The sequence below is a fragment of the Ceratina calcarata genome, unplaced genomic scaffold (assembly GCF_001652005.2).
Source record: "Ceratina calcarata isolate Rehan_Ccalc_2016 unplaced genomic scaffold, ASM165200v1 scaffold72.2, whole genome shotgun sequence".
Classification (NCBI taxonomy): Eukaryota; Metazoa; Arthropoda; class Insecta; order Hymenoptera; family Apidae; genus Ceratina; species Ceratina calcarata.
The window spans coordinates 1,873,780-1,886,923 of record NW_017178472.1 but is presented as its reverse complement, the minus strand read 5'-3'; the positions used below and the strand labels follow the sequence as shown (position 1 = coordinate 1,886,923).

The 13,144-nt window shown below is 36.6% G+C and overlaps 1 protein-coding gene across 8 annotated transcripts; it reads right to left on the bottom strand.

Annotated features, from left to right (window-relative positions):
• Positions 1-635: 635 nt before the first annotated feature.
• Positions 636-12,125, bottom strand: LOC108630343 (F-BAR domain only protein 2). 8 transcript variants are annotated; one of them, XM_018033586.2, is made up of 15 exons: positions 11,765-12,125; positions 10,025-10,336; positions 9,277-9,534; positions 8,992-9,187; positions 8,581-8,901; positions 7,726-7,839; positions 7,125-7,175; positions 4,620-4,719; positions 3,941-4,202; positions 3,744-3,787; positions 3,523-3,665; positions 2,655-3,135; positions 2,356-2,572; positions 1,920-2,268; positions 636-1,786 (listed from the first exon to the last, which is right to left on the bottom strand). In XM_018033586.2, the coding sequence occupies exons 1-15, from the start codon at positions 11,792-11,794 to the stop codon at positions 1,716-1,718; spliced, it is 2,949 nt and encodes a 982-aa protein (XP_017889075.1). In that variant the 5' UTR covers positions 11,795-12,125; the 3' UTR covers positions 636-1,715. The 8 variants fall into 8 exon arrangements, with proteins under 8 accessions (XP_017889075.1, XP_017889074.1, XP_017889072.1 ...); XM_018033585.2 differs by having other exon boundaries at positions 3,738-3,787; positions 11,765-12,124; XM_018033583.2 differs by having other exon boundaries at positions 3,523-3,787; positions 11,765-12,124.
• Between the last annotated feature and the right edge of the window lie 1,019 nt (positions 12,126-13,144).

Below are 13,144 nucleotides of genomic sequence, written 5' to 3'. Positions count from 1 at the left end.
CGAAAGAACAAGAAAGAGAAGTTATTACGCAAGTCACTATCATTTTTAGAATCAAATAAATGTACGTTTTCTTTGAATTAAGAACAAAAATAAATCACAGATCAAACTATGCACGAATATGTACGGTGATGTCAATTCGTCGAACTTGTTGCCGATATCTAAAATATGCACAGAAGGAAGCATCGTGTGTGCTGGACTATATATATATATATATAATATTCAAGTTCGCTTTTCTCATTGTCAGACTTATTCGTAAATTTATTACTTCGTTTTTTTATATATACATATACACACAAAACGGTATGTATGTACATGTTGTGGTCAAATGAAATATATAATTTATTTCTAAAAAAAAAAACAAATGATCTGTTTTTTGAATGAATTATAAAAAATAAGATAGGTATTAATGAAAAGAAAAACTATAGTACATCTTGTCAAAGACTTAAAAGATTTGTTAGAAGTTCTTTGATATTAGTCAATTTTTCATAAAAATTTTAAGAGAACAAATACTGGACTCGAATACAAAATCAACATGAATAATTATAATATACAAAAGCAGTATACTCGTAATATGAAAATAGCTCAAAGCATTAAAATCTCATCGTTAAACGGTCCGACAAAGAATCTTTTTTTTCTTCAAATGCCGAATCATTAATACTATGTGATCATTATAGACATTAATATTATCTATCGTACGCTCTGCTTTTAGCAGTCTAACTATTTTCGAAAGAAATTTTCGAAAATGTTGAAAAAATAAATGTTGACCTCTTGCGTAGAACGTAAATGCTACAATAATATACATATATAGTAATTAACAAGTGTTACAGAAACGTTTTCTTACAACTTTTTAACGATACGATAGCAATATACGATAGTTATACACATACTAAAATTAACCGCAAAATGTAACAATATTTCAAGAATGTTGTACTATTCGATAATGTTTTTTCTGAATTCTTGTCGTTACTTCTGTTACCACGTAAAAAAGTCATAACATATTTTGATTATTATATATATATATATGTATATATATGTATGTATATGTATGTATAGACAATTATATGGCGAGAAATATCGTGGTGAAAATTATGCTGGACACCAAAGGGTTTATGCGAGAAAGGGCTACATTATTCGTCGACATTTAAGCAACAGTTCCTTATCTGTCGATATCGTCATAGTGTACATGCATCTTTCGTCTACGCCTCACGTATAAACATGTTTACTAAAAATAGTACATTCTAATCGAGAATATATAGAAAAATTGAAAAATATACAAGTTATAAAACACATAGAATGTCATTCTTCAGGTAGCGAGTGACTTACGAAGTCCGACTGCTTTTTTCTGTTACGTTTCCGTCTGAGTGCTGTCTTTCTTTAGGATCGTTAGTACTATACATTCTATTTTCTTCTCCTAATCAACATCCTTTTAACCTAGTTTTCTTTTTCGATTTGTAAAACAAATAATTTTTACATCCTACTATATCAAAATCCACACTTGTTACGATCTCTGTACAAGCGATTCGTCCACTAGACAACCTTATTATTGTATCGCGCACGTTCTTTGGTATCCAACAGGATTCTCCACATTGATTTTTATTGAGAATTGTTTGTTTCTGTTGAACGGACAATAATCGTGGTATGGGCAGTGAATGAACAAGCAAGTACCAATATTAAATGGGCAGGCTCTCCCACTGAGGTGCCCATTCTGGAAGTCGTCAATCCACAGTGGACGGCGGAGCAGCGTATCTGCTTCGCGAGTCGGAATCACCGTCACAAATGTATCTTCCTGCATTTGAACAAACATGTCTTTGTTTTAGAACCTTCTCTATCTTTTTCTTGTTAAGATGAAGGTGATTCATGTGAGAACAAAACTGGCGTCGAATCAATACAAGAAAAAAATACGTATATGTGACACTTACCAGATACGAATCTACGCTTTACTAAACTTAATCTATATCCTGGACCTAAAAGCTCGAACTCGACACCGGATAATGTGGTCCCTTCGCAATTAAATTGTGTGAATATCGTTCCTTGGTTTCCTGGCCCGTGTCCAAGTTCCACCCGCGCTTTCAAAGAGCCCACACCGTTGCCTTCGCTATGTTGCGACAACTCCGTGAACTTCCATAACACACGATTTGTTTCTGATAACCATTGAGCCTGAGGTTTACTGTTCAACGATTTGAAACCTCCGTCTATCGGCGCTGCCACGTGAAGGTTCAACAGAGGACTCGGAGAAGCCATGGCGCGGCTGTTATATTTGTAATCAATCTATGAATCACACAAATTCTATTGTTATTCTTGTTTTTTTCAGTGTTTTCTCTCTGCTGCTATTAAGTGAATGAAGAGAGGAAGTACTTTAAGGTCCGTGTGAGTAGTTTCGCATTTCCAATAGGCGACCAGTTGGAAAGGACATGAACCGGCGCCTTCTTTGCATTTGATCTGATACTTGAGTATGTCGACATTAAAATACGAAGCCGAGGGATTTTGTTCAGCCTGCTTCCGTAACAGTGTAGTTAAGGCACTCATGTTGAATTCGAAAATTGTACTGTCGACCGTAGTCTGCGTGGCATCCCTATAACATAAGCATCAAGGCTCGTTTGATGCATACCACCACCGAAACAATCCTATTCGTCATCCTATTTTAATTCACTTACATACTGACGAGCTGATTATTAGGAAACAATTTCTCTAATCTGTTACTGTTTCGCACGCGGAACGTCAGCTTCGCAGGACTCGGATTGTTTGCCAACACGGTGACTATTCCAGCGGGAAACGATAACATCATGTCGCCGCTTAATTTCACTTGGCACCGTGTTTCGTCGGTGCCCCTGAAGTAAGAGTGTACGATTTCGTGAAAAGCGACAGCTAGAGGGATCGTATCAGCGAGGCCTATCGTGAGAGGTGACGGTCCTCTGGAGGAACCGACACCAACGCCGGCCGTGCGAAACTCCAAACTGGCCACACTATCAGCTCTGGATATTGTCGCTGGCGACATCCGACCTCTTGACGATGGACCCTCTCCTCTTCGAGACGGCGGTCTAGGAATGATTATGGATCCCGTTGGCGTGGAAGATGCGGATTGCTTTGGGGGTAAGGCCGGAGTGATGTCGCCCACTTCCGAAAACAGATCTCCGTCTACGCAAGATAGATTTATCCTTTATTTTTCGTTAGTTTACTTTTTTCTCCACGTTTTTGACTACTCTCATCTTCCTTATGGTACAACAAAATTTGAGACCTGCGCAATCTAACAAGTATAGCATACATCTAGAACTTTTTATCCGGAAATCAATTTGCTTTTAAAACATGGATTTGAACACTGCGGGCCATTATAATCAGGAGGATAAAACAAAACTTAATAATAAATCATACTTTAAAATTAACAAATCTTAAGATTTCATTCATCGTATGCTTCTGTTTAAGCTGAAATGCAATACATATACGCGATGCTCACAATAACAAAGAAAGCGACCGAGTGAGAGTGTAACAAAATGTATCCCGCAACCGTATAAGCCGTAGACTCACCAGGGAATCGTGTGTGAGGATGTGTAGGTGGTGCGGATTGTGGCGGCTGTGGTTGAGGCGTCGGTGACAAAGACAGTGGCGGAGGACTTTGCAATGGCGCGTACGGATGGCTACCAGTTGGCGTTGAGGCGCTCGATGGTGTACTGCTGGGATTGAACAAGTTTAGGCCAAGTAAATCCGAGCTTGGCTTACCTCCTAGTTGCTGTGACACTGACTGAGACCTTTTCATATGATGATCTGAGTCGGTGTTCGATCCTCTGCGTCCCTGTTCATACAAAATCGTAATGATATCGTCGGAGAAATAACATTCGTATAATTAATTAGTTTAAACAATTAGATCAATCATTAATGATTCGGGTTGGTATACCTATTATTCGAGGATTAAATCTCTAATGCGAAAAGCAAGTAAGGAAAGTACCGTCGGTGCAGGCGATAACGATAAATTCTCCACCGTCGCCCTGAGTTCGTCCACGCTGGCGCTCATCGGTGCTCCGCCGTTGCTGAGCGGTTTTATTTCCACTCGTATCTTCCGTTCCCTCTCGTCTTCAGAGTCGGTGTCTGAACTAGAATAAAATCCTTTCTGATTCTCCCACGGCTCTGATTTCGGTCTAATACAGAAACCATCCTCGTCTACTTCCGGCGTCGGTGTCTCGGATTTTCTACTGTCATCCTTATCCTCCCTATTGTATAGAATTAGCGCGGTTCAGTGGGATGTACTTTCGAGGGTTCCAGCAGGCCCAGTGCATCATATAAATATATTAAAATATCTATAATTTTTTAATACATATACGAAAAGTAAGTGCGTAAACAGACATTTAATCCTTCTTAATTTTAGCTTAACAACGATGACTCAGTGCTTTTACTGTATGAATGAAGTGCCAATAAAAAAATTGGAACGGAAAAATTACGAAAACTAATAGATGACTAAGATCAAATCCATGATAAAATTTTTTGTATATAAAATGATTATTAACAACTTAAAGTTCCATTTCTGTACCGAAAATTTCTGTACTGAAATTAATAAATAATAATAATAAAAACTTGATCATGGGATTAATCTTTGGTGCACTAGATCTGCTGAAAATGCATATACTGACAGGTCAGACTTTTCTTCTTTGTTGCTACTTGTTTCCACGATATCCTTCTTCTTTTTCGCTTTCTTTTCCTTTCTCTTTTCTCTCCTGCTGCGGAGGAACCCTGTTGGTCGTGGACACAGTATATAAAGAACAATGCGACAATCTATAAATCTACTTTGATTATTTTCGTACGAATTGTAAAATCGTGATTTCTAATTCCAACTATGTATATATACATATATAAATATAAATATATATGTGTATATATATATATGTGTGTGTATGTATTCTATTGTAAAATTCGATGAAAATTATCTTTCCGTTGTATATCTGAATCAAAAATTAAAGACAACAAACTTTCTCGTTAAGCAAGTACACAAGCCTGCGCTTATATAATTTAAATTTATTTATAACGTTATAGATGTACGTATATACAAGGGAAAGAGCTTTTATCGAATAAATATGTACTTGACTGTCGTGAAAGATATTACTCAGTCAAATAAATAGTAGAAAAGAAGGGACTAATTAACTAAAACTAAGAAGCGGAAAGAAACTACGTTTGCGGTGTCAACGTATTTGTACCAAAAGAACATAGTTAAAATATGATCTTCGATTGAAGAAATGCTGCGGTTCAATGACAGATGGAAATTAATTTACTTTCCAAGTGGTTTTTAAAAGGCATAGCGCAACGTGATTAAATACGTAGAAGTCTACAAGTCAAACAAAATACATACTTCGTCATCGATTCAACATGTAGCGGATGCATTCTTTAGGAGCTTCCTATATACGACATTCTTTCTAATTATGCTGACATAAATTTCTGTACGTATTTCATATCACCTTAATAATAGTATCTAAATAATTACTCGTGACTTTATTGTTACAGTGTAGTAGTATTGACAATATTGTTTACGAGTCATTCTAATACTGTATCTCGCATGAAGAAACAGAAAAGCATATCAGCACATTCTAAAAAGACGTTCACAGGGCTCAATGCCTGCATCAAGTCAGACAAAATGATGATATAAAGGATACAGAAAAAAATAGCAAAAAGGAATAGCACGTTACATTTAGCAAGAAGATATAAGGAAAAATCCATACACCATCACCATCGAATCCTATAAAGACCTGTAAAAGTCTTCTGTCTTAAATTGTTTTTCTAACAATTAATATTTGTATATATTATAATATATACGTCCTACAGTATTAATATTAGGATACGATTTCTTAAGATAAACGATATGTGTATACGTGGTTGCGCAATCTTTTCACATAGATGTATATATTGTATTATATACTTCTCTAAGAAACGGCAGAGCATACGATACACATGTTCTGCAAGCAAGGATATTAACTATGAACATGCAAAATTGCGAACGAGAATTTACATAAAAATGTTGTGATGTAATCCTTGTACTTTGGACAGATTAACTGTCTCGAAGAATAAATCAATTCCTAATTGAAGTCAACAGAAAAATTTTAAAAGAGAGGGAGAAGTCTCCACGATAACAGAGAAACACTTACGAAAACTAGATACACTGAACAATAAATACGGCTAATAAACGAGAGAGGGTTGCTTGCAGAATCACATTACGCTATATTATGAATATAAACGTGATAAATATCTGCACTTGGAAAATAAATAAAAAAAAGAACACAAGTGAGCCATGCAGTAACAGACTCATAAATAAATGGCTCACCTGAGGCCCCGTCAGTAGCAAACCCCACCGTTTGTATTTCAACATTATCCAAGTCCAACTCCCTTTTATTTCAATTAATTCTATGAGACCACGTGTCTGTTTATTCGTAATAGAAGCAACTGAGAAAGTTTCAAAAATTGATTCTCTATATGATGTACCATATTTTTCTTAATCGTTTTCAAAGAGAGCGTTTATGTAGTAGTAAAATAATTTCAGAAACTTTCCTAAATGCATTTCATCTTAATTCTAAAGTTGAAATTAAATCCATTGAGTGAGTGTAAATACATATAAGGAATAAATATATTTATAATGAATAGTGTTGATAGAAAGAACCTTTCGGCATAAGTTCACATAAAAGTTTGTTAGAAAAACAATTTATATAAGTAACGTATCATAAAAAAGGAAAGAGAAGAGAATTGTTAAGTTGCCTGGTTAGATTACCTTGAAATTCTAGAACTAGTGCCTATTGTCTAAGCAAGCTGGATCCAAGTTAGTCAAATGAAAGAACGAAAAATATTTCTTCCTTGTAGAATGGATCAGATGTCTCTACGAATATGCCTACTTGAAATCTTACTGACCACTAATGTATATATATTTTCTCGAACAAAGAAAAACGCCTTAATGTAAGTTTTATAGGTGTTCGAAAAAGCGAAGAAATATTTTAAGTGTGCTTCCAAAGCTAAAAGTAAATCAATGTTACATATGTAATATGATTCTCCTAATTATCGGTGAATTAGCGATAAATTGGTTGTATTTCGACGGCATTGGCTTTCTATGCATGTAACATTAATTTAATTATCATTTAAACAATGTTAGTAATACGTACACTGCTGATCTAAAAGAGTGCAGAGTGGAGGAACCATAATACGCGTTACCACTGTAAGTCATCAGATATATTATTTAACCAGATATCCTGTATGTCATAAAAGATATTACGTTCAGCATACTAAGAATATTGAAACTGTTACCAAATACCATAGGTAAAGAACAACCAATAAAGCAAGACAAAGATAAAAGTGTACGAGAGGAGTGTTTGATCGAATCGATCATTTCTGAGTATAAGACTCTCTTACTTATTTAGGTTCCGAATGCTCAAAGAAGATTCGATACCATTATTATAAGAAGTGTATCATTGATTGAATGTTATTAGTAACTATGCAAATTCTCCGGTAATAAATCGTATAAAGATTCCAATTTTACAGGAAAGCCGTACAGCGACTCACTAATGATATACCCCCACCTTAATCATTTTGAACTAGCTACCAAAAACAGCCATGTTTCAGAAAAGATCTCCTGCGTGTGTATATATGTGTAAAAATAGTAGCGCGTAATCGATATAGACTAAAATAGTTATGTCTAAAATGTGTATGTAAAATGGGTATATGGCATATGGTAAGGGTACAGGTAATCACAATGTAAGCAGTTACATTTAGATCCTCTGAGAGGGTTCCTGGAGATGCTGGGAGGTGGAACAGCAGGAGGCAGGTTGTTCCCCTGAGGAGTTGCAGGTGCCGAACCAGACCCTGCTTGCTTCTGTTTGTCTGAAACAACACTCATTGCTTATATGTATCTTTCGATAATCTCTGCCTCCAACGGCCCTTTTTTCTTCATCTTGCTATTTCGTATACTTTACTTATATCTATTAAAATTTGATTACAGTTTGCACTTTCAGTGGCATGAACAGCACTCCAGAGGGGTGTATCCGATAGATTTACAAGTATGAGTCGTTCGTTTCAACGTTCTATTATCAAGTATATATTATTAAAGGGTTCGATAAATCAATTCGAAAAAGAAAAATCAACAAATAAAACGGAGAGCGAATTGTTTTTCGATATTCCACTAGACTTAGACTAACATGGGAGAGTTAATATAAGTATAAACCCCCTGGAATACATAATAAATTGTAATGTCATCCTCCACCTATTGTTAGATTATAATGCGCAAGCATTGTAACACATTCACATAAGCATAAGTCAATAAAGTTTTTTCGCGTATGCCTAGATCGATTAAAAATTTGTGATTCGGTGCTAAAAATAAAATAATTTCGAGGATGTATACATGTGAATAATAAATCGTGACGTGATCAAATAAAAAACTGCGTAAAATATCCACCAAGATATAACGCGAGCCGAAGCCTTGTAAACTGGTTCTCAGGAATGAAAAATGTTTGAATATTACAAATGTAGTAATAGAAAACACATTATATCAAGGTAGATAAAAACTATAGCAATTAAAAGAGAATAAAAAAAGTCTCATAAGATCGATTCATTTTAGAAACCTACCCTGGGAGTTGGACATGAACAGGTTGAGTAGCGAGGTAGTACGGCGGGAAGCCTTGGTGGCTTGTGCATGAGACAGTTCTCTATCCCTTTCATTCAGTCTTTCGTTTTCTTTTTCTTGTACCCTACCCTTTTCCTCATCTGTCTGACAACCCTCCCCCTTTAATCCCTGATCTTTTTTTGAACTGTGAGTGTTACCAGCAACGCCTGTCTCTCCATTGGCTCCCTTCGATGTTTCCTTTGGCGTCTCGGCGTTGCTTTCCAATTGAGAATGACCTGTCATATCACCTAAACCCGTCATGACCTCCTCGTATTCCAACATACCTGATTCGTAAAAAGATTAAGTAGAAGATATCACGGAGAGTCCTCTCGGCCAACCTATGTTCTACGTTTATAATCTACAAGGATTTTTACCTGGTTTCTCAAAACCCGTGTATTTGCTTTGTACAAATTGCTCTAGTAGTTTGTCCACCGTCATGTCCAAACACTGACGCTTAAAGTCGATGTGAACTTGACCAACTTGCTCGTGATTCGATTGCAACACGTCCGCGTACGTGTTTAAAAATTCCTTCATATGTTTTAAATGTGTCTCTTCCACATCTTGGAATCGCTTAGCAAGGAAACAACAGAGGTTCATTAATATTATTTCCCGTTTCCTCAGGAAGTTTGATACAAGATTAATGAGCAACGAATAGATACCCTGCATGCCTGAGTCATTTTGTTTTGGAAGTCGTTCCTTATGACCATGTACTTATCAACCAACGTTTTGTAATCATCCTGCGCTTTTTTGAACTTAATCTCCGCCTTCTCCAATTCTTTTTGGCTAGCATTATCTTTTCGTAATTTTTCCAGCTCGAGGCCTTTTTGCATACGCATATCTTTCGCTTTGTGTAAAGTTACAGTTATGCTCTGTATACTTTGTACTACCTCCAACGTCGACGATTCTTCTTCTTTTACCTACATGTTTTTCAGTTTATGTTATGTCACTTAATGCAAACGATTTCTTGCTTACGACATATGTAAATAAACCGCAGAAACATTAGTCGTAAAGAAATATGATAATTAATTGCTTTTATTTCTTTTCCATAAAATAAATGCTGTCGCTTCGAGTTGATAAGCATTATCTTTATATCTTCACAGACACTACTGTCTCAGAACCTACTGACCCGACTGTGGGCGGATATTGATAAGGTATAAAATATGTGTACATACATGTACAATAATTCATACTACATGACAATGAACAGAGAAAACAAAAAATATCGGCGCGAAACAGTAACACTGATTATGAAAATCATCAATGGAATTTTCTTATAGAAATATCGAAGTTTTTGCTCTCGAGTCGCATAATTCTTGCAATTTAAATTGATTATTAATCACGTAGAATACATCGAAACGCGGATACTTATTTCTAAATACGAAGATTAGAAGAGAAGATGTTACATACAGCCTTGTGCTTTTTATGCAGTTCATCTGTGTATTTCGATACATCTTTTATCAGTTCGGTGACCCTCTGGGCCATCTGCAGGTGTAAACCCGCGAGTTTTTCTGCCGCGCCTCTTAAGGCAGCCCAAACAGGTGCAAATGTTCCCTGTGTACTACTGCTACTCCCAGCCTGTTTCGCTAATTTGCTCAGGACCTTATAATTGTTTTCCTCTATCGTCGATCGTTCTTTTAGAAACTCAGCCAACTCCTTGCTCGCAACTGCACCATGCTTCATGTTATGATATAACACGTCAAATCCATTATTCTTTTCGCCCTTGAATTACACAAAAAAATTCTTTTTGTTCATCTCCGGAACACAAAACACATTTGCACATTTTTGCATTCTCATTATCCGCGTAAACAAATTTTTTTCGACTATTTTTTGTTAGCATCGACAGCCATTGAGAATTTATTTGCCAAAGTGAAATAAATCCATTTGCAATTAAAATAATACTATGCCTGAAAAGAATACACTAAAACTATAGTTAAAGACCACTTAACCACTTAACACTTGAACTCTGATCATACTGTAAATTCACATAGAGAAGGACTCTTGAGTAACATCAGCACAATAAGCTGTCATTACATATTATTACTCTTATCATCCTATTGTACATATTACTTGCCCCTAGTAGACTGTGACTTAATTTTTATTGCAGACTTCGATAATGAAAAACAAGACAAATCTTCCACATGAAAGTAATACAATAGAACTTTATTTTTCGCTCTGTTCCTTTTAATAAAAACTAAAGTATTTTTAACTATGAACTGTGATAAAATGTTCATTGTATATACACTTGACTATGTAACTTTGAATCGTTTAAATCATCATACATACCCTACCTACAATAATCTTCAGCAGATAGAAGTTTAAGTGAAACGAAAGGAAGAGGAGTTATCTTATCTGCACATGTCATGCTTCTGTCAGGAAAACAATCGAATTATCAAAAAAAATTCATGAAATTAAATCTTTTATAACAGCCACAGTAGAAAATTGTGACTGTTACAGTGTTTTATATAGAAAAATGACTTGCAAATGTTATTTTACTATAATTGCTTACAGAATGAGAACGAAACAAAGAATTAGGAGAAAAATATATTCAATACAATTGAAATACAAAGATTTACAAAATAATTCGTTAATTAATAAAGAGATAAAACTGATATGTAAGGAGATATTAAACCTTTCTAACAAATCCACTCCCTTTTACGTTCGAGTTTTAGATGCTTAAATAAGGAATACTGTGCACATGTCAATGTGCAACTGAATACGCATTCGTTTGGTGTTCTGTGCTGGTACCATGAATCTTGGTGATGATTTGCTCTAAATGGGATGACAAAAGAGGTAAAACGCGTAACCTCACATTCGCAAGAACGAATGGAGATGAACGTGCCGTGTAAAAGATGAAGAAAACAGGAAGATGATCCATGTGGAAAAAGATAGAAAGGTTTCGTTGAGCGGAAACTTCTCCTGATGATGTCGATGATATTTAGTTGCGGAGAAAAATGTTACGGCGGCATGACGTAGGTACGTCAGTGAGAAAGGTTCGTTTACGCTCGAAGTGGAACGAGAACGAAAGGGCACAAGAGGTTTTTCTTTTTCTCGCTCTCTCTCTTTCTCTCTCCCTCACTCTTCCTCTGTACATAACCTAAATCTAAATGAGAATGACATTCTGAGATGGACAAGCGTGAAGACACTCACCCAAAAGTATTCGGCGAAATCCACAGTCATGTTGGAACCGCGATCAAACCATCATAATTTTATCTTCTTCGGTATTAGGCGAAACGGCACCGTTAATCAAGAATCATTGACACACACATACACGCACAGTGAGGTTACACGATGCAACGTCCGCGCCGTACGCGACAGGACAGAATACGACGAGACGTAACTCAATTTACGACGAGATCATGCAACGTAAAATGTTTCGAGTACGGACGTTTCAAGCAGCAGGACGAGCGCGCTCGACCGAGGAGACACGGGTCAACTTTTATTCCAACTGTCTCCGTTACACGCCTCCCGTTTTATTACTCTCCTTCTCGTGAACGGCGTCTGACGCCATCTTATCAGTCGTGGTCAAAGCCGTCGAAGGCATCGAAGCCAAAGTTCGTCGGTAAAAAAACGTTCTTACTCGTCGTTTTCGATGATACAGATAAATATTATTTTTCTCTTGTTTTAATAGTAATTAAAAGCATCTGGGAGTAATGCCAGTTTTCAAATTACAAGACGGCGTAAATAGTGGGAACTTTTTCAAACAAGTATTAACCGTTAAAGTATCCGGTCGTTGAGATTCGGTAACGAAACCGGAAGTCGAATAAAAGCCAACTTTCGCTCTTCGTTTCAATTGCAGTTTTACTGTAGCGTGTGTCTTTATTTTTACGAAGCAGGATGTTTAGCATTGCCTGCTTCACCAATCATCATTTTTATTACATACGTTATACGAAATCCTGCGAAATCGTAGCGTATCTCGTAGTTAAATAATTTACCACTTTGTGGCGCTACCAAAGTCCAGGGCCGAGCATCTCTTTGGTATCCAACAAACAAGCAACCTGAATCGTTGTTTTTTCAGTTTTCTTTGATATTTTCAACTCGCGTGCGCATCGCGCGTTTTCCGAACAAAACACGAGTGGCCACTGCAATAAATCTATTAAAATACGTTGAACAATCGTCTGGTGAGATGATGAAACATTCAAAATTTCTAACTGTCACTGTAGATTGAATTGAAAAGATTCGTATCGGGCGGTAGTTACGTATATCGCCGTAATGGCCCTTTTACACTGCGTTTTCCGCTCCCATATTTCGCTCAGGGATGGTAAGCGGAATTCTGATTTCTAGTAGCGAAAAGACGGACAACCAATTCCGTAGTTAAAAATGCGAGGTATTGGCAATAGCGTGTAAAAGCTGGATGACGCGGGCCCGGTGTTTTGTGCATAAGTGAGAGTCAAGAGTACTGGTCAAACCCATGCTTGGGTGGAGAGCGGGGAAACTCAGATTTTTTTATGGTGGGAGAAACAAAGTTTTTCGCGCAGAAAAAGTGACGGTCTCGGCAGATGACCTTCTCCTGTGCGCAGAAAATATAAA

Bases quoted from the DNA above. Each gene is read 5' to 3' on its own strand.
- LOC108630343 (XM_018033583.2), bottom strand. From the start codon at position 11,794: ATGACTGTGGATTTCGCCGAATACTTTTGG. The intron at 9,188-9,276 runs GTATCTATTCGT...TTCCTTGCTAAG, and splicing joins AAATGACTCAGGCATGCAGG to CGATTCCAAGATGTGGAAGA. The intron at 1,787-1,919 runs GTAAGTGTCACA...GTTCAAATGCAG, and splicing joins AAAGCGTAGATTCGTATCTG to GAAGATACATTTGTGACGGT.